This window comes from Microtus ochrogaster, chromosome 21 (genome assembly GCF_000317375.1).
Source record: "Microtus ochrogaster isolate Prairie Vole_2 chromosome 21, MicOch1.0, whole genome shotgun sequence".
Taxonomy (NCBI): domain Eukaryota; kingdom Metazoa; phylum Chordata; class Mammalia; order Rodentia; family Cricetidae; genus Microtus; species Microtus ochrogaster.
The window spans coordinates 36,657,213-36,677,693 of record NC_022022.1 but is presented as its reverse complement, the minus strand read 5'-3'; the positions used below and the strand labels follow the sequence as shown (position 1 = coordinate 36,677,693).

Below are 20,481 nucleotides of genomic sequence, written 5' to 3'. Positions count from 1 at the left end.
TAGTGGTGATTATATTTTAACATTTTACAGTTTTTAACCAGACTTTCAAATTCTAAATACAGATGATGTCTGTGCTGTTTTGAAGCTAGATAATACTGTGGTTGGTCAAACTAGCTGGAAGCCTATTTCCAATCAGTCATGGGACCAGAAGTTTACACTGGAACTAGACAGGGTAAGATGAGAAATTTTTACTTGAAAATAGTGTAAAAATTTTACTTATTGGAAGCCTTTAGGTTTTATTATATTACATTGTTTTGTATTTTGAGATAGGGTCTTACTATATGTCCAAGCTGGGCTCTAACTCACAGAGCTTCTCCTGCCTCAGGGATTGAAGGACCACCACACCAGGTCCAAGAAGTTTGTAAAAGAAGAACTTACGTATTTCTGAGGTTTCTCATCTGAGGGATGTGTATACATTTGTCTTAAGACATAGGTATATATCTGAATGCTGCAGTAGCTTTAGTTTGCAATAATCTGAAAATGTGTAGTTTATATCAACTAAAAAAGTCTGTAATTGTAAAATCTAGTACCAGAGTATGTGTATGTTCCTACAGAGTATGTTAGCATTGGGGTTATTTTGTATTGTTTTTTGGTGTAGCTCCATTTGGCTCAATTGCCAGTTTTCTTTCCTCAACCTGTGCTTGGATTACAGCCCTCTGCCATTGCCATGGTCAGCTATTTGTATTTAATAACATACAATCTATTTACTGCAGTGATTCTTCTGTACCAAGATTTGCAAAATTTACTCTGAAAGGAGTTCTTATGTTCTGTTTTCCCAGCTGTCAGTGTGTCAGAATGGTGTTTAGAGCTAAGGTCTAGTCTGTGTCTGTATAACAACAGAGGTCAACACAGTACATTTAAATCTGCAAGATACTTTTAGATTTTAATCCATCCATTAGTCTAGAAGAAAAGTAATCAGTCTTTATTGTATTTTGGTCTAAAAGTAATAGATTTTACTATTTAATGATCAATACATCTATACTATTTTAATTACATGTAACAGTTAGTGAGAGCTTATATTTGTTGTCTGGGGAGATTATAGGCTTTGGAAGTGCAGCCAGTTACACCTCTAACTTCTGCCTGTAAAATGTTTTTCTAATTTTTTTGATGTTATCGTCAAAGTAAACATCCTGTTTCAGACTTACTGTTGCTTTTATTGTCTCATAACTATATCTGCCAGATAACTTTTACAGATATCTGACCTTCTGTATTCCTCTTCAGTGATATGTGAGATATGTGAGGACTACGTCCAAATAATTTTTTAAAGAAGTGGTGAGAATTTAGTGTTCACTATTTCACTAAAGTAATCTCTACCTAAGCACCAGACTGATTTTCAGCAAATGCTACTTTCATCTCAGTTTGGAAACATTCATTCATTAGACGCTCCTGTTTAATCAAATATTTATTGATTACTGTAGCATCCTAGTACTTCCAGGTGCAGATTAACAATGAACAATATAAACAAGTCTCTCAGGTTCTGTTAAAAGTTTTATACTTGACTGGCTTTTCAGTATATATCTTCTTAGTTACAGGCTTTACTATTACAACAGAATTATCTTTGTAGTCTATTACTTAGTTTTGAAGTCATATCTTTATTCTAATGACTTCATCTTAAAAGATAATGACTTTGCTATTCACACTTTATGGTAGTGTGCTTAGAAAATTCATACAAGAAATCTTGACCTTAGGGAATTTATGTGAAGAATAACTGAGGGCGAAGAGATGAAAGGCACATAGATTGATAGATATGTCACTAAGGTATAACTATAAATATACTTTAGTAATGAGAGGTAAACTAAATTGTGTTAATAGGAATAGAAAGAATATGTGAAAGATGAAAGGCAAGTTAGTAAAACTTAGTAACAGAGTCGACTCAGATCTACAGGAAGAAAATGCTGTCACAATGGTCTTAAAATAATTATACTGTAGAAGGATAAGTTCTAGTGTTCTTCGAGTTAGAAATCATAAGTGAATCAATCCCATCCATCTGTAAGACCATTCTTTGTGTATTTACTCATCAGCTTATATGTGCCGGGCATTTTATAGGATATAGGTTCACAGAGATACATAGTTACAGTGTAACTCAGAGGCTTACTAGTCACTGAATTTCCATGCCATGTATTCTATCATTGCTGGCTGTAATTGGTCCAAACAGTCAAAGTCCTATAGATAAAGAAGATAGCTAGTAAAAGATTAAAATATGCATAGGATCAGAAGTGAGGGACTACCTTAGACAGTGGAAATTATACTTAACCTGAGACCTGGTGTGGGAAGACGTAGACAGATTGCTAGGATCCAAAGAATATTTCTAAAAGAGAAACAACTCCCTAACACAGATGGGAACTTGATTTGTGGCCAACAAAAAAACCTGAGATAGAGGTGTGGTGTGATGTAAAACAGCAGAGGCGGAGGGGTGCCACATTATAACTTAGTTATAGGCTATGAGGTAGAAGAGAGTAAAAGATCTTTTTATTGTTACTCTTGTCTTTGTTTTGTCTTGTGGATTTTTTTCTTTTAAGCTCATTTTGATCTCAAACGTGCTCTTCTTGCCTCAGATTCCCACATGTTCTACCATGCCTGTAGACTTTTAATAGGGTGCTTGATCTCTGGTTTACTACAGTAAATGATCTGACAGAAAGAAATACCATCTATTAGAGAAGCTACCACTAATCTACAATGAAAAAAGTCTTTCATAAGCAATATTCCAGAAGTAGAAAGGGGGTAGTGAGGAATGTAAATGTTTGATCGTTTCTAGAGCACTGTATTTACTTACTCTTATCCAGTGGAAAATTTCCAGGATGGTAAGATGGTTTAAGTTAAAGGAGAAATAAGGAGAAAGTTTGACTAGGAGTATCAATGAGGTTCGAGTATGAGTCTTAACTCACTGGAGCGAGTTCATAAGGATCTTTACTGGCCAGGTCTTGGTTTTAAGAGATAATCTAAACAGTGTTTGCCAGATGCTTGGAGAAGAGATTGACTATGCTTTATGACTTTGAAGGACAGGGCACAAACCAGTAGACAGATTCAAGTCTCTGAGTCCATTTGCTATCTTTTAATTGTCTGATAATATGACAAGTTTTTTAAGTTTACTTTCATCTATTTGGCTCACTATCTCTAAGATGGGTGTTAAGGATGAAATACAGTAATGTTAGGTAGAAAGGCAGGCACAGTGTATATACAATGCCTTTTATTATCCTGGCACACTTTAGCCATTCAGTGATACACTAATGAGCACGCAAATGCGTGTATGCATATACTGCTGCTTTCACAAGTCCATGCTCAGAGACCAGGATAGAACATCCTGTGTCATCTATATTCCCTTGAGATAATATTACTATAAGAGAAATGGAAAAGAATTAGAAATGTTTCTTCCATTAAAGGTCCTAAGATTGGCAGGTTAAAAAACAAATTATGACAAAATAAAAATTTAAATAGTTTGGAATCAGAAAGTTGGATTTTACTCAATATGAGCTTGTATCCAAAATTTGAAAATAGATGAAAATATGATGATGTTTAAGGAGAAATAGTTCACGGGATTGAGATTTGAAGTTAATGTTTAAATGTTTAAAGAGAAGTGTTTTGAAAACTTGTACGAATAATGAATGATAAACCAAAATGAGTAGGCAGAGTTTTAAAAAAAATGGAATGAAATTAAAGATGTGTAGATTTCATTTTGATGCAGTTGATGGGAAGTAGAAAATAAAATGTGGTTTGGCCATTAGTTGATGAATTATTTGTTCATATACATGGGAAGGAGAACTGATAGAACTTACAAAAGTGGCAAATGTTATATTTGAAATTGAGGATGAGTTAAATGGCTCTGAGATATAGCTAAAGAAGTTGTAGGAAGAATAAAGTGAGGTTTTATAAAAATTATAATAAAGAGGCCAAGACACATGAAGGATAGAACAAGAAGGCCAACACACTAAGTAGAGTTCAAAATCAAGGAATAGAGGGTAGTCATTTATATGAACTTTCCAGGGGCAGTTATAATTATGAGCTGCAGATTTGAGAATCCAAGTTTCTAGAAGAATAAGATACCCACATATGAAAAGTAAAGAGAGAGGATTGTGGATGTTTAATCTAACCTTAATGCATGGAGGGAGCTGTACTGCCATAAGAAAGACCAGAAGGAAAATCAGCTGTTTTCGTTTGGGAAATAGATTCAAATTTCAAAGTAGGAACAATAAGTGTACAGAGACAGAAGAATATATTAGTTTAGAATAGAAAGAAGGCTGTGGAAGAGTATGGACTGACATAGAAAGAGTTATAAGTAACATAATTTTATAAGACAATAATTCATTCAGTTCTAATTGTTTGCCTGCCTCTTTCCCTGTAATGGAGTAAGAGTGCTTCTGTGACAGACTGACTTTTCAAGCATAAATCATGACCTTAAATTGTTTCTTGTCCCTGTGTCCTGTCCTTTATTTCTTCTTGTCACATTTTTTTCCAGCTGTAGAATCTCCTCATTGGACTCCCAGAATGAACCAGATATTACTGTTTCCTCAAGTGATTGATTTGTCTTTGCCCCCAGGAGCTTCTAGTCTTCTAACTTTCCTGTTCTATCCTTTGTCCTAATAGGCACATAGTGAAGTGCCCGAATTACTGAATAGTGTCCTAGAATAAGAGATACTGGTAGATGAGGGCAGGAACATTGGAAAGTTAGTGTGCACTCCCCCTCTCCTTCACTTCTTGGCCTTGCTTTTTACAGCTGTGTTCTGTAGTTACTGCTCCTTCTGGGTGGTTGTCTTATCACAGTCCATCTTCACTGGATTCTGGTAATTATTGGATCTTGTTTATCCTAAGAGTGATCATGACATCTGCTCTAGCTAAGTACTCAGGTTTATTCTTTGTTCTTTAATCACATCTTAATAAATTTTTATTTAACTCTTTAAAGTTTTTAGTATGTCATCTGCTTGCTTGCTGCAAAAACCCACGTTTTCCTCAGAAGCTTACTAAAGACCAATAATCATTACATGCATCATTGTAAACATGTTACCATTCCTTAGCTCATTGATTTTCAAAACTTTTTTTTAACTTTAGGACAAACAAAGTTTACTTTCTGTGTTTTCATTTTTGCAGTAGAATTTCATTCTCCTTTACTTTAGCAGAGCTCTCAAACTTTTTCAGTTTAGTGCTCCAGTAAATTTTTCATGGTGTCTCTATAAGCCAAAATATAAAAGTAAATACATATTCTATGGTTGTCTTCATTATGAAGTAAGTGCCAGATGAGGCATAATCTCAGCACTTACGAGGTTGAGGCAGGAAAGTTTAAGGGCAGCCTGGGATATGTACAGTAAGAGCCTTTCTCAAAAACAAAACATTTAACTAATTATTAATTGGAATTTGCATTTATGTCCTTAAAAGTCAGTTTCGGGGGAACAAGTGTTAAATGCTTTTATGTAGTCCTCATTTAATTGCAAATAATAAGTAGTATGCATGTATGTTTTCCAAAATTTGGGATCAAATGGACCCTCATTTCTTTTTGCACTTTTTTTTTGTTATTATTGCTGAAACGGAATCTTAGTAAAGATTTGATGGCATCAAGATAGATATAGCTCTATATCTATATTATAGTGAAATTATACATAAACCTCAGCTGGTAGTTCTCATTGTGCACCATAGATACTACTGTGTTCCCTCTGAAAAGTAAAGGTATTCCCAAGCACCCTGGGCTCCTCAGCAAATCATTTCAAAATTCATCCTTCCTCATGCCTCTTTGTGCTAAATGTACATCTTTTTTCTTAAGTTGCAATACAGTATTGTATTTGTTATACTTCTACTATAGCTACATGTAAAGCTGACTAGGTTGGTACCTCTTGTCTTTTTCTGTTTATATTCCAGCCCTAGAGTGATAATAAGCCACACAGATTCCTTGTTCATACCCTAAATTCAAATTCACAATGAAGCAAAATGAAGCAGGAGCTGTATAGTCAACCAGTATTGCCAGCTATTACTTAACTTTCCAACTGCCCAGCCTTTTTGAATTGCACTTTTACCCTATCTAAATTGTATTTCTCCTGTCCTTTGAAATTACTTGTAAAGCCCTTGCCCTTTAGAACTAACCTATAAGACAGTGGTGGTATCTCTTTATATAGAAGCCTTAGTTAGTCTGTATGCTTTGTGCCTCAGATTCTATATCTCTAGCCAACTTTCCTAAATTACTTTGGGTATTAGGGATTTAAAGAAAACTGACAGTTTGTTGTATAAATTATAGAGTACTGATAATATTTCTAGGTCATAATACTGCTCAGTTTGGGAAGAGTGTTCATAGGGAACAGTGCAAGGGACAAAAAGTAAAGGTTATTGACCCTGAAATCTTGTTGAACTCCAAGAATACTCATCTTACTCTGTGAATTCATATTCCATACCAAATCTCAGAGCTTTAATTTATTGCAGATTGACACAGACTAGAGATAGGGAAAAGGGAAATCAATTAGTAAGTTTTAGACTCACTAGAGTGGATAGCAGAAGTGAAGTGACTGGGACAACTCTTCACATTGTCCCACACTTCAGCAATGCAAACAGTAGTAATTCCTCCACCACTAGCATTTGTGCTTCCTCAGGCTGCTTAATCTATAAGCCTTTTGTAGGAGGAGGCGCTTGTTCGTCCCGGCTGTTCAGAACCAAAATAACCACACAGAAATTAATTAAGTCACTGCTTGGCCCATTAGCTCTAGCTTCTTATTGGCTAACTCTTACATATTAATTTAACCCATCTCCATTAATCTGTATATCACCATGAGGTTGTGGCCTACCAGCAAAATTTCAGCACCTCTATCTCTGGCGGTGGATCTATGGTGCCTTGTCTCCGCCTTCCTTCTCCCAGCATTCAGTCCAGTTTTCCCCGCCTACCTAAGTTCTGCCCTATCAACAGGCTAAGGCAGTTTTTTTTTTATTCATTAATAGTAATCCCAGCACACAGAGGAGACTCCCACATCAGCCTTTGCCTCATAGCTTCTTGATCTTTAGTAAGTCTTTCTGTTCAAAACAGTGACTGAAGATAGGAGCCAGTAAACCTCCATTCTCCTGATTTAAAAAGAAAAAGAAAGAAAGAAAAACCCAAAATCTAAATTACCAATCCTTATTTTATTCTTTCAGTTTATTTCTAAAAATAATTCTAAAATATTTAAACCTTGTGTATGCTTGTGATTTGCTTGTATGTGTACACGTGCCTGCAAGTGTCCTCCCAGGTGTGTGCACCAGTGCCGACACCAGAAGAGGAGGTCAGGGATCTTGTTCTATTACTCTTTACCTTATTCTCTTGAGACTCCTCTTGTTAACCCTTTCCAACCTCAGCACTGGGGTTACTGGCTCCCATAGCCACGCTGGACAGCTCTTCATGTCAGTAGAGCAAGGGCTTTTACCCACTGAGCCATCTCTCCAGTTTCTAAAGTATTTAAACTTCTAATAGAATATAAGTATTAATGCTTGTGTGTGTGTGCCTGTCTGTCTGTATGCATGTGCCACTTCCTAATCCTAAAATACATATATTCTCATACTTTTAATTCCAGTATATTTTTGTCATATTACTTATGAGTCAGAAATGAGATGAAATCCTAAAATCATATCAAATATTCTTTTTTTTTTTTTTTTTTTTTTTGGTTTTTCGAGACAGGGTTTCTCTGTGGTTTTGGAGCCTGTCCTGGAACTAGCTCTGTAGACCAGGCTGGTCTCGAACTCACAGAGATCCGCCTGCCTCTGCCTCCCGAGTGCTGGGATTAAAGGCGTGCGCCACCACCGCCCGGCCAAATATTCTATTTTCTAATTTTTTCTTTTGCTAGTAACTAACCAGACATTGTCATTGTTACAAAACCCATGAGAAAATCATCTCAAACAAGCAGACTTTTTACTGTAGCTTTCAGTTTCAGACTTTGGAGTTCATAGTCATTTGTCCCAGTTGTTTTTAGACTCAAAGTAAAGCAGACATAATGAAAGCACTTAAAGGAGAAAGACTTCTCACCTCCTGACAGCCAGAAAGCAAGGAAAGAAAAAGGGCAGAATACCAGTAGTCCTTCAGCTGTACTCTCCCAGTGTGCTCCTTCCCCCCTAAAGCTCCACCTTCTAGAGTTCCACCATTTCCCAGAAGTACTGCTATCACCTTGGATATACCTTCAGCAGGGTCCTGGGGGAGACTGACACTTGAGACCATATGATAACAAAAAAACCTCTGACATGTTCTGTTTTGACTCATGTATGTTGCATGTTTCCTTTTTAAAAATGTTTTCATTTTCATCAACTAGTTTTATAAAGTAAAAAAAATCTATTATGTGTGTATACTAGGAACTTATATGCAAAATTTCACATATTAAAAATTGTTATATAAAAGAAGTAATTTCTTATAGAACCTAAAGGGAAATACATTTATATCTTATTGTGGGTAATCTGCATAATTCCTAAAAATAAAACAGTGGAACAGTTTGGTACTTTCTAATTAAAATGTGCATAAACTGTAACATACTGCAGAAATCAGCCATGATTTGATCCCAACATACAAACTATTTAGGAGTAAGTTGTCAAAACCTTAAGTATGTTTTCACAAGTAAACATTATTTCTAATGACCACAGTATACTCTCTTGTTGGTCGTGAAATCATATATACTTAACTTGTCCTCATGTTCTGGATATTCAAGTCATTACCAATTTTTTATATGTCTTTTTTAGATTATAGTAAAAGGACATTTTTCCATAAACGGCATAAGTTAAACATCACTCCCCTTCCATTTACACAGACTGTCATGCTCACCAGCCTTATTGCCTTGTGGTAATCTTTTGAAAATTGAATGACCTGATATTCTCATAGTACTTACAGTATATGGCACACAAAAGTATGGAAGAGAAGCCATTCCAGACCTCTGTGGCCCAATAGTGGGTCAAAGAACTGGGTTTTCTGAGGGAAGTCCTGTGACATTTTAGTGGCAGGACAGTAGCAGTGATGATCTTTGGAGACCCAAAAGATTGAGGTTCTTAGTGGGAGGGAGGTTTCTGTAGTTATTGATTGTTGTAAGCGTGTTCTTTGGGCCTTGAACCTTAGAAATGCATTAGCAGAGATGGTGTGGATATAAGTCTATTTATTATTTGAGTTAAAATTTGTTAGTTTGAAAAAAGTGATATACAATTGAAAAGAATAGTGTTATTCAAAATACTTGATTGTAATGTGTACTTTGTTTATTGTATTTGCATTTCATATATTTTGTGATATTTTATTCAAGTGTGTGTCCAATGATGTCTTTTCTGTTTGTTTGTTTTCTTTTTGTTTGTTTTTTTTAATTACTTAGTCACGTGAACTGGAAATTTCAGTTTATTGGCGTGATTGGCGATCTCTGTGTGCTGTAAAATTTCTGAGGTTAGAAGATTTTTTAGACAACCAGCGGCATGGCATGTGTCTCTATTTGGAACCACAGGGTACTTTGTTTGCAGAGGTAATAAATGTATTTTATTCAATGTGCATAACTACAGTAGAAATTGTATATGTCGGCAGTATGACAGAAGTGTCAAGCACATTATGTCAAAAGACAGATACCTTGAACTCTTGACTGCTCTGCTGCATATTAGGGGTGTGACTTGGAGAAAAATCATTTATCCTCTCTAGGTCCATATTCTCATCTGGAAAATGAAGGGGTTGGACTCAGTTGTAGATCAGATTCTATTAAATTCTCAAAAGTTAGGAGCCTAGTAAATTTCATGAAACATAATCCTTAAAGTTTTCATGTTGACTTAAATTTTCTTTACCACAGGTTACTTTTTTTAATCCAGTTATTGAAAGGAGACCAAAACTCCAAAGACAAAAGAAAATTTTTTCAAAACAACAAGGTAATTACTAAGAATCGAATATAGTATTTAATTTTTAGAAAATCCAACTGTCATCTTAAAAGTAATTGTATTTTCTTTCTTTGTAAGTTGATTTCTAACATTTTTAAGTAGTACTTAAACATATTCTTAATAATAGCCTATGTGTTCTCAAATTATCTGTCTGACCTCAAAGTGATCCCCCTGCCTTTGTCCCTCGGTGCTTGTATTATAGGCATGCACCACAATGCCTGGCTTAGTCACTGTGTTCAGCGATAATCAACTCATGATTGTCTTACCATTTACCACCCACTGCCTGCCCTGCTTTCTGAGCTTATTTGAAGCAAACTCAGGTATCACTGAGTCCTGTTGTTCATTATCATAAATGTCTTAAACTTTAGTCACACCTAACTACTAGAATTAGGAAATAATCCAAATATTTTATCTATTTTTAAAAATTATGTGTGTGATTTACAATAGTTTTAATAAAAAACAAAATAGTTAAGTAGAGAACTAGTTTTTAAGTTACAAATTTTATTTGTTCTTCATAAATTATAAACTGATGAATATGGATTTTTAAATTTTTATGGCTTTTGGTAATATATAAAGAAATTACTTATTCTACTTTCGTTATCTATTATATCTGCAGGCAAAACATTTCTCAGAGCTCCTCAAATGAATATTAATATTGCCACTTGGGGAAGGCTAGTGAGACGAGCTATTCCCACAGTAAATCATTCTGGCACATTCAGCCCTCAGACTCCTGTGCCCGCAACAGTACCAGTGGTTGATGCACACATCCCTGAACTCGCTCCTCCAGCCAGGTATGTCTTAGAAGACTTAAGTATGTCTTACACAGCCCTTACCGTGACATCATAAGATGGATTACAGTAGTTGTACTTAGTCCCAGTCTTTTCCAATTAGAATTGTGAAACTACTGCACTCCCTATTTAAAAGAAGTTAGTTTCCTTTTATTTTGCAGCTACTTAAAAATAAAGACCTTGATTGCTGTTTCGGTAAATTGCTTTGTCTTCTGTAAGTGATTCTACAGTAACCAAATTGGACTTTGATCTTGAACCTGAACCTCCTCCAGCCCCACCACGTGCTTCTTCCCTTGGAGAGATAGATGAATCTTCCGAATTGAGAGTTTTGGATATACCTGGACAGGCAAGGCATTCTAACCCTTCCTTCTACAATTCCTTCTTCAGTAAAGTTATTATAGTGACTAAAGTGTATATTTCAATTAAAATTACCAGCATGAACTATGAGTTTGCATTTTGTTTTGGAGGTTTTTATTGTTTTGTTTGGGTTTTTTTTTTTAATGAGTAAATTTTCTCAAGGAGATGAAATTGAAGGGATATAGCTGCTTTCTTCCTGTTGAACAGTTGCCCTTGACCTCTGTCTTCTCACAGGCCAAAAGGAATACAATGGGCTGCATAAATTAGAGGAGGATAATATGTTACTTTTTCATATTTTTGTTTGTTTTTCCATGGGAACCTAAGTAACCAAATCTGAATTATTTTTTCTAATGCCTTTGAAATTGTTTCTCCAACTTTATGATTATCAAATAATTTTTTTACTGTTAAGTTCCTCTAGTTTATTGAGCACTTAATATTTTGCAGGGTTCAGAAACTGTTTTCGATATTGAGAATGACAGAAATAACATGCGTCCAAAATCCTGTTCTGAATATGAGCTTGACATTCCTGACTCAGGTCGAAGCTGTTGGAGTGTTGGAGAGCTTGAGGAAAATAGGTGAGGAGCAAGTAGATGAAATGTGTTACTACTGTCTTCTTGGTTCTGTAGTTGCCTTATTTTAATTATTACTGTTTTAGATCTCAACAAAGGTTTCAGTTCAATCTACAAGACTTCAGGTGCTGTGCTGTCTTGGGGAGAGGACATTTTGGAAAGGTAATCTATCAGCTCTTTAAGAATACTTACAAAAGCAGTAATTCAAAAGGATATGAACCATTTTAATCTTATTTCAGGTGCTGTTGGCGGAATATAAACACACAAATGAAATGTTTGCTATAAAAGCCTTAAAGAAAGGAGACATTGTGGCTCGAGACGAAGTAGACAGGTCAGTTTTTTAAAATGGAAGTTTTTCTTTGAGGCAAGAGCTTGAGTGGATAGCATTAAATCTGAGGTCCCAGAAATATCTGATGAAGCTAAATATTTCTATATGGCAAATGGCAGACATTAATTAAATACTGTTTTTCTTTCCAGTCACTTCTCTCCCTTACTCAGTGCTTGTGGATACCAAGTAAAGACAGTGGAATGTTTAAACTAATTCCATTACATTTTAATAAGTTGAGACGTTTATAAAGTTTTAGCATGGAACTGTTTCTCATTGTGATTTAGTAAAACTAGTCACATTTTAGCCTTTGAAGCAGATAAAATGTCACTTACTGATAACCCACAAGTAACTCAAATGGTTAATGACATCAATTTTTGAAATACATCTTTATGAATTGTCCCTTCTATGTGTTTGTAGGAAGAGGCCGCTTAGCCCCACACAGAAACTGTATTAATTAAATCACTGCTTGGCCCACTAGCTCTAGCTTATTTTTGGCTAACTCTTACATATTAATTCAACCCATTTCTATTAATCTATGTATCGCAACGTAGCTGTGGCTTACCAGCTAAAGTTCTGATGTCTGTCTCCTGCAAAGCTACATGGCTTCTCTCTGACTATGCCTCCTTTCTCCCAGCATTCAGTTTAGTTTTCCCCACCGAGCTCTGTTCCCCTATAGCTCTGCTATAGGCCCCAAACAGTTCCTTTATTAACCAGTGATATTTACAGCATAGGAATCCCACATCATGTGTTTTTTAAAATTATACTCTTTATGTATGTACACATTCAGTGGCATACAGCATACATGTTGAGATCATTTTTTTTTTGCCTGTATGTATGTGTACCATGTGCATACAATACTTATTGAGGCCAGTAGTAGTACAGGCTTTGGCTTTGAGTTACAGTCAGTTGTGAGCTGTCATGTGGATAGCAAAAATTGCACCTGAGTCCTTTAGAAGAAAACGAGTGCTCTTAACCACTGAGCCAATTTTTCAGTTCCCTTCTTTGTGTTTTTTTAAATTATATTTTCAGTATAGTACCTTACCTTTCAAAGAGTTTAATAATGATAAATGCCGAGGATACATCTTTATATGGTTATAAAATGCATGGACTTTAGGAATATATTTTAATATGATTAGAATTCAAGAATATATTTTAATATGATTCATACACCCACATATGTGGAATTATTTTATAAAAATGATACATTTATCAGAAAAGCTTTTATATGATATTTAGTAGTGTTTTTCTTATACCACTAAGAATCTTAATAGAGAGTAGTCCTGCAGATACTGAACAGATAGCTCATCTGTGAAGACCATTTGCTGTTTTTCTAGAGCAAACAAGGTTTGGTTGCCAACTCCCACATGTAGATAGTTTTGGTTTTTGTTTTCCTTTAATTCCGTGTTTTCATGACTAGAGATTGAATTCGGAGCCTTGTGCATGATAGGTAAGGACACTACCATTGAAACATGTAGCTCAAACAGATTTTGAATTTGTGCTTCTCTTGCCCCGCCTCCCAAGATGTCTGAAATTACAAGCCTGTATCCCAGACCTGGCCATGCACGTTTATTTGTATATGACATATATGTATATGTATATTTAACTATATTTGCCTTCCTCATTAAATTGATACCTATAATGTTTTTTGTTACTTCATATGAGTAGTTCTTAGAATTAAAATAGGTTTTTGGTCATAGGGACACACTTTTAATCTCAACAGTCAGGAGACTGAGGTAGAAAGATTGCTGTGATTTAGGGCCAGCCTGGGCTATGTACTGAGATTCTGACTCATATCCCTCCAAAAAATTTAGAATTTGAACCATTGTTTACAAATTGACATTTAAAATCAATTGGAATTTGCCTATTTGAGTTTTGCCTCTTTCCCTCTCTTTTTCTCATTTTTATCAAATCATATCAAATCAGATGTCTCTCTGATAGCCAGACTACCAACAAATGGAATTTTCTGGACCTTATATAGTAGCTAACCATTTTAGATACTTAGAACTGTATTTATGTTATAAAAGAGATTAAGTGAAGCTAATCTTTTTTATCCATTTGTACTTGAAATATCAGAAGTTTCAAATATTTTTATTCCAGGTTTGTAATGTTGGTAGTGTTGAACCCAACCCAGGCATGGTGGCACTGACTATAATCCCAGCACTCAGGTGTCTTATGCAGATGGACTCTCAGAGTTTGGGGCCACCCTCCTTCATGTTGAGAGTTCTGCTACTCAGAGCTTCAGAGTGAGACTGTACCTTGAATTTATTTGTTTTCTATAATAATAAAAATCTAGTTCAGATTGAGCATCTATAATCTAAAAATCTGAAACTTGAAATGCACAAATTCTCAATGTTTTGACTAAAGATGTGATGCTAAAATCTATCATTGTTCACAAATGTTTCATATACAATTATTTAAAATGTTGTAAAATTACTTTTAGATTTTGAATATAAGGTATATATGAAACAAATGAATTTCATGTTTAGACCTGGGTCACATTCTTTTGCTCTATCTTATTACTGTGATGAGAAATAGTTCTGTCCTTAAACACTTCAGATAAGGTATCTATAACCTTGACTACTCTCTTATCCTGGTTGCTCATATATGTTTTTGCTATATTGTTATTACTTTGAATCAGATCTTTTTAGAAAGGTGCTTTCTAATTAAGGCAATTAGAATAATCCTAATAATTATCATAAAGAAAAAGTTGTAGATCAGAGACTAGAGCCAAAGCCAGACCCAAAGACATTACCTCTGGTGAAATGGAGCTTAGCTTTGGATAAAAACTGAGAAATGACTAAAATAGTTTTAGTTTTAAACTTTTCTAGTTTTGGGTAATTTAGATGGAGTTTCTTTGTGTCTCAGGAGCCACTTGCCAAATAATTATAATTCTTGGCTGATAGCTCAGACTTATTATTAACTAGGCCTTAGAACTTAAATTAACCCATTTGTATTAATCTATGTACTACCCAGAGACTCATAGCTTTAACCTCTCTTGCAAGTCCTGCTTCCTTTCCATCTGGCTAGCAACTTCTCTGACTCTGCCCTTCTTCCCAGAATTATCCTAGTCTGTTTCTCTCACCCAATCTCTCCTGCCCAGCTATAGGCCATTCAGCTCTTTAATAACCAATGAGAGTAATACATACTGACAGTGTACAAAGATTGTTCCATATCAGGGTAACATGGAAACAGATCTCAAATATGAACACCAAAAAGGAAAATGTTTCAGGACTAGTAAAGTTCACTCTTGAAGAAATTCTGGGAAGGTAGTTTTTTTAAAAAAACAATTTAAAATGTTATCTTTTTGTGAGGGGTGGTTTGGGGTTTGAGGTTGATTGTTGGTTGGTTTGTTGTGTGGGTGGTTAGTTGGTTGGTTGGTTTATTTGAGTCAGGTCTCTCTGCATAGCCCTGGCTGTCCTGGATCAACTGGCTATGTAGACCAGGCTGTCCTAAAGCTCACAGGTATCTAACACCCTCTGAGTCTTGAGTGCTCTGATTGAAGACAAGCGCCACCATACCTGACTACTGTATCAGTTTTAAAAAGATCCAAAAAGAAATAATAGTGTTACCTATCTCTAACATCTGTGGTTTACCTCGACTTTTCGAATGCCACAGTGTTATTTGAAACAACAAAGATCAAAGTCTAAGCATTTGAAAATATTTTAGGATAATGATGATTGTAATCATGTGTGGTTTGCCCATGGAGGTCAAAGACACAGTGTAATTCTTTTACTCCAACTTTATGAGTTACAGACATTGAACTCAAATAGCTAATTACACACCCAGACGTCTCACTGGCCTTGATCCTCTTAATTTAAAGCATTAAAGCTTTAAGAAATTTTTTAATTCTAAGTTACAATATAAACAGAAATGAAGCTTGCTTAGTATTAGAAATATTTATTATTTCTTAATAAGGTTTATCTGTTGATCGTTATTTTGCCTCAGTACTAAAAATTAGTATGTTAATTCAAGCTCCACTTAAATAACATATTATTACTAATATTTGACATCAATTTGTCAAGTGTTAATACTTACTATCAATAATACTTGACATAATTTTCTTTGAATTTCACTAACTATTTTCTGAAGGAAGAATTCTTTTGCTTTTGCTGTTTAGCAACATCACTTCATATTCAGGGAGTTTTGCCATATTCCTTTCAAGAATTTGTCTTGTTCTTATGGGGATTGCTACAGGTATTTGTGTAGTATCTCAGAAAATCTTATTGTTTTCAAAGAATTCCCTTTTGAAACATGTAGAATTCTCTTAGCTTTCTAGTCAGTCTTCTAGATTAAATTTTTATTGCCTATTTGTATCTTTCAGCGTCATATTTTATATGATAAAAATTTGAATATTCAAGCTAATGAATTATAAATGCTGTCCTTGGAATTACCATGTTCACAAACTTTGTTTACTTTTTGGGTCTCTCTATGTAAATTAACTATAATTACAAGCTTCATTTGTGCCAGGCTGATATTATCCTGTAAGTTATATAATCTTTATGTCTGCTACTCATTAACATATTTTCAATTACCATTATATATCAAGTAGAACTTTTCTCATAGTATTGCAAAATAAATTTTTATGATTTTTAAATTCATAAAAGTTAGAAATTTTATTTCAAGTTTTGGTAATGTTTTTCTCTTACAGCCTGATGTGTGAAAAAAGAATTTTTGAGACTGTGAATAGTGTCAGGCACCCCTTTCTGGTGAACCTTTTTGCGTGTTTCCAAACAAAAGAGCATGTTTGCTTTGTGATGGAGTACGCTGCAGGTGGGGACCTGATGATGCACATCCATACCGATGTCTTCTCTGAACCCAGAGCTGTGTGAGTATACCTTAGACATATGCCTCTCTCTCCGTGACTCATGGCTTTCTGGGACTAAAAGGAGCTGTGACTTTTACATCCTTGCTTTTTCCCTAATGAATGTAGGCCCTATAAGAAATAATAGAATTTCTTACATTTTGCAGAATACTTTTTGTGTTTATATACTCTATTGTCCATGGTGAAGATTTCATGAGTTACCATTATTTCATACTTGATCATTTAGATTCAATTTAGGTTATATTTAGATCATTTTTATTTTAGTTATTAGTTTTATCCCTACAGAATGACATCCTGGAGTCCTAAGTTTAAAGGTAAATTATACTCAAAATATTATATATACATACATACATACATACATATATACATATATGAATGTTGGTATCTCATTTAAAATATTTATATTTGTGTTTTAAAGGGTAAATCTATGTTTATAATATTTCTCAAACAGTGCTTTAAAAAAAATTGGTATAGGTTGATTGCCATTACACAAAAAGCCAGAAGTGTTTTAAACTTTTGTTGCTTCATTGTTTGAACTTTTGCCTAGTATTCCAGAACCTTAATCACAACATTCTCCAAGTTCTGTACCTTCCCCCCTATACCAGATAAGGACTCCCCATATTACACAAACTAACCTAAAATTTGGTGTGTATTCTAGTCTGGCCTCAAAACTCATAGCCATCCTGTTTCACCTCCCAAGTTTTATGATTGTAGGTATGTACTGCCATACCCAACTCTGAAACTATCTGAATGAGGGGCCGTGCTTTTGCATCGGTTACTGTCTCATGGTGATGTGTTGGGGATCCAGACTTTGGACATAACACAGAATGTTGTGTTAGAGCCTTTCATATTTCAGTTTGGAGGATTAGGGATGTTCAACCTGTATTCTTATAGCCTCCAAGAAAAAGGATGGAAAAGAGACATCAGGATAAACCATTTTTGTAGTTCAACTAAATTGTATATTAAAGTTAACTTATTCAATACTTAAAAGTCAAGAGTAGTAAGCATTTTAGATTATTGGCCATATACAGTGTATTATTTGTTGTCCTAATTTTACAGCTTTTGCATAGTAGAGACCTAGAAGGGTACTCTATTAGCTATATCTTAGGAGACCCACAAGTTTACATCTCTAGCTCCAGTCTCTTCACTAATGATCCATCTATTTATATACCCAGCTCAGGAGCAGCTTTTCCATTTTTAAGGCCCATAAAAATCTCATTTAGCATCTCAAGTTGTTATCCTGCCTGTTTTTTTTTTCTACCGCTTCGCAGACCTGCTACTATTACAGTCTTCCTCATCTTATTAAATAACAGTATTATCTTTTATGTTGTCCAAGCCAAAATGCTGAGTCATTCATGGTCCCCTTTTCTCCTCACGTGTAAACATGGAATTAGCAAATCCAATCAACTCTCTTCAGAATATTCACAAATCATTAGACTGAAAAAAAATCCAGTAGTACCTTTTTGATTTTACTTTGAATCATCTTAGTTCTATTTTCTGATGAAACATCAGCTAACGTTCATGTAGCAATTTCTTTCACACTTTTGATTGCTGTGTAACTGTTAGAGGTGTGTGCATATAGATAGTGCCACAGCTTTCAATTTTCAGATAGGTAAACAGGAATTAATTGTGATGCATAGTAAAGTAGTTTAAAATTAGGCTGAGTAGTAAAAAGTCACTAAGAATCAATTTTCCAAATGTTTAAAACTAAAATTTTTTTTCTTATTTTATGTGTGAGGGTCTGCATGTATTTCTGTGTACTACATGTGTGCAGTGCCCATAGAAGGCAGAAGATGGAATAGGAGCCCTCTAGGTACATTCAAATTTTTAAGGTGGTAGTGCAAAGTAGAACCTCCATTCATTATGTGGTCCCAGGAGGATCCTGAATTTAGGTCAACCTGACCTACATAGGTGGTACCTTGGTCCACAAAAGAAGAAAAAAAGCATTAAAATATATTAGGCAGATATTTACTATGCATGGGAATTTGTTTTGTTAGTTTGGTTTTGATTTTAAACAAATATAAAAAGTGTTAATTATTTCCTTCTGTTATTAACAGAGGAACAGATTCTATAGCCTGCTGCATAGTATGACACATGGAAGAGAACCTGGCACATAAGGCAGTGTGGGCCTGTGCCACCTTAGACTGTGCGATCAAAGTGCTTTAATGTTTCTAGCTATGCTGTTTTTCAGTTGTGTGGCTCTAAACAAGGGAATTCCTCTGTATGAACTTCATGCTCTGTGTTTGTAAAATAGAGACTTTAAGAAAAGCTACTAATAAAATACTTGACTATACCAGACCTAGTATTTTCCTATTTGTTTTGTAAATTGAGTATAATCAGTGCAATCTGTTTTAAAAGCAGAAAAGGAGACACTTTTAAATTGTTGCAATATTGTTTTGCTAACAATGTTTGCTTTAAAAAGATCTTGAAAAAACTATTTTGATTAGTATATCAAGTTTAACAAATTGCACACAGATACCTGTTACATAGATTTAGTATACAATTAAATATATACTTGTAAGTAGTTGTATTTTTAAAATTCTTCTAAATTACAATCCCATTTTTATGAAAATGAGTAAACTTTAAATCTGAGTGTAATACCTATATGTAATATTAATGTATTCACTTCACTTAAAAGAATATAATTATCTCTGGATGGCAGTTGAGTTGTGGTGATAATAATAGATTGCTGAGTAGAAAATTATACTTTTGCAAAAGGGTAGGTAATAATGCATATTTTATAGAGGAAAATAATTATATTTTATATAATTAAGAACATAGTTTTCCTAGATATCTCTAGATCTGCATTTGTAATTCACTCGTTTGTTTATTCTCACCCTCACTCAGCAAATCTTCTGTGAGTCAGGACTGTGCTATGCCTTAAGAATCAATATTTCAACTGTTTTTCTTGGAACCCAAGGCCATGTGTCCATGCTAAGCTGTTTCCTGCCCCACATACAATCCTAAGTTCCTACATCCAAAGCCAAACATTTTTTCCAGTAATACTTATTTTTTAAATTGTTATCTATTCATTTCTATTCTTTACTATCTTGGATAACTGTTAAGTTCTTCGCAAGCACCCTTCTGGAAGTCCTCATCATCCTTCTTCTGTTCTATTGTAACACCTTGTTTGTTTGTTTTCTCTCTTCACTACATGATTCTATTCGAGTACTTACAATGTCCCTAATATAAAATGTGCTTCCTCATTAAGGGAAGAAATTCCTGATAAGAGGTAATTTTCATATCTGTTGCTTGGCATTCATGATTCTACTTGGGTCCTTTCAGCTTGATCTCCTGCTATGCTCCCCATGGACTCCAATCCTGTGCTTTATCCACTACTATAATAAGTATTTTTCTCTCCTGCTGGCCAGACTCCCAAATAATGACAATGAGACTTATTGCTTATGAAAGCTCGGCCTATAGCTTAGGCTTATAGCCTGCTCTTATAATGTTAATTAACCCATTTATATTAATCTACATTCTTTCATGTGGCTTTACCTCTCTTCAGCCTTGTATCTCCTGTTTTCTTTTTGTGTCTGCCCACATCCCCTGCTCACCTAGATTCATCTCCTACTCTTTTTTTTTCTCTCTGGAAGTTCCACCTATACCCCCTGCCTAGTGATTGGACATTGAGCTTTTTATTACACCAATCACAGCAAATACACCTTCACACAATGTACAAATATCCCACAACATACAGCAAATTCCTTACTAGTTGTCAAACTGGCAGTTTCCCTGCCTCTGTTCTTTTTCTGTCTTAAGGGAATGGCTTGTATTTTCTTTTTTTTTTTTTTT

The 20,481-nt window shown here is 34.8% G+C and overlaps 1 protein-coding gene across 2 annotated transcripts in view; it reads left to right on the top strand.

Moving 5' to 3' along the window:
• The window catches only part of Pkn2 (protein kinase N2), a 94,983-nt gene that overhangs the window by 65,595 nt on the left and 8,907 nt on the right, over window positions 1–20,481 (top strand). The window contains exons 8-16 of one of the 2 annotated variants that reach the window (XM_005357382.2): window positions 63–172; window positions 9,279–9,422; window positions 9,738–9,813; window positions 10,439–10,613; window positions 10,830–10,956; window positions 11,412–11,542; window positions 11,623–11,698; window positions 11,776–11,867; window positions 16,513–16,689. In XM_005357382.2, the coding sequence (XP_005357439.1) occupies window positions 63–172; window positions 9,279–9,422; window positions 9,738–9,813; window positions 10,439–10,613; window positions 10,830–10,956; window positions 11,412–11,542; window positions 11,623–11,698; window positions 11,776–11,867; window positions 16,513–16,689 (1,108 nt within the window). The remainder of the gene's footprint in view (window positions 1–62; window positions 173–9,278; window positions 9,423–9,737; window positions 9,814–10,438; window positions 10,614–10,829; window positions 10,957–11,411; window positions 11,543–11,622; window positions 11,699–11,775; window positions 11,868–16,512; window positions 16,690–20,481) is intronic. The other variant, XM_013350040.2, reaches the window with a different exon arrangement.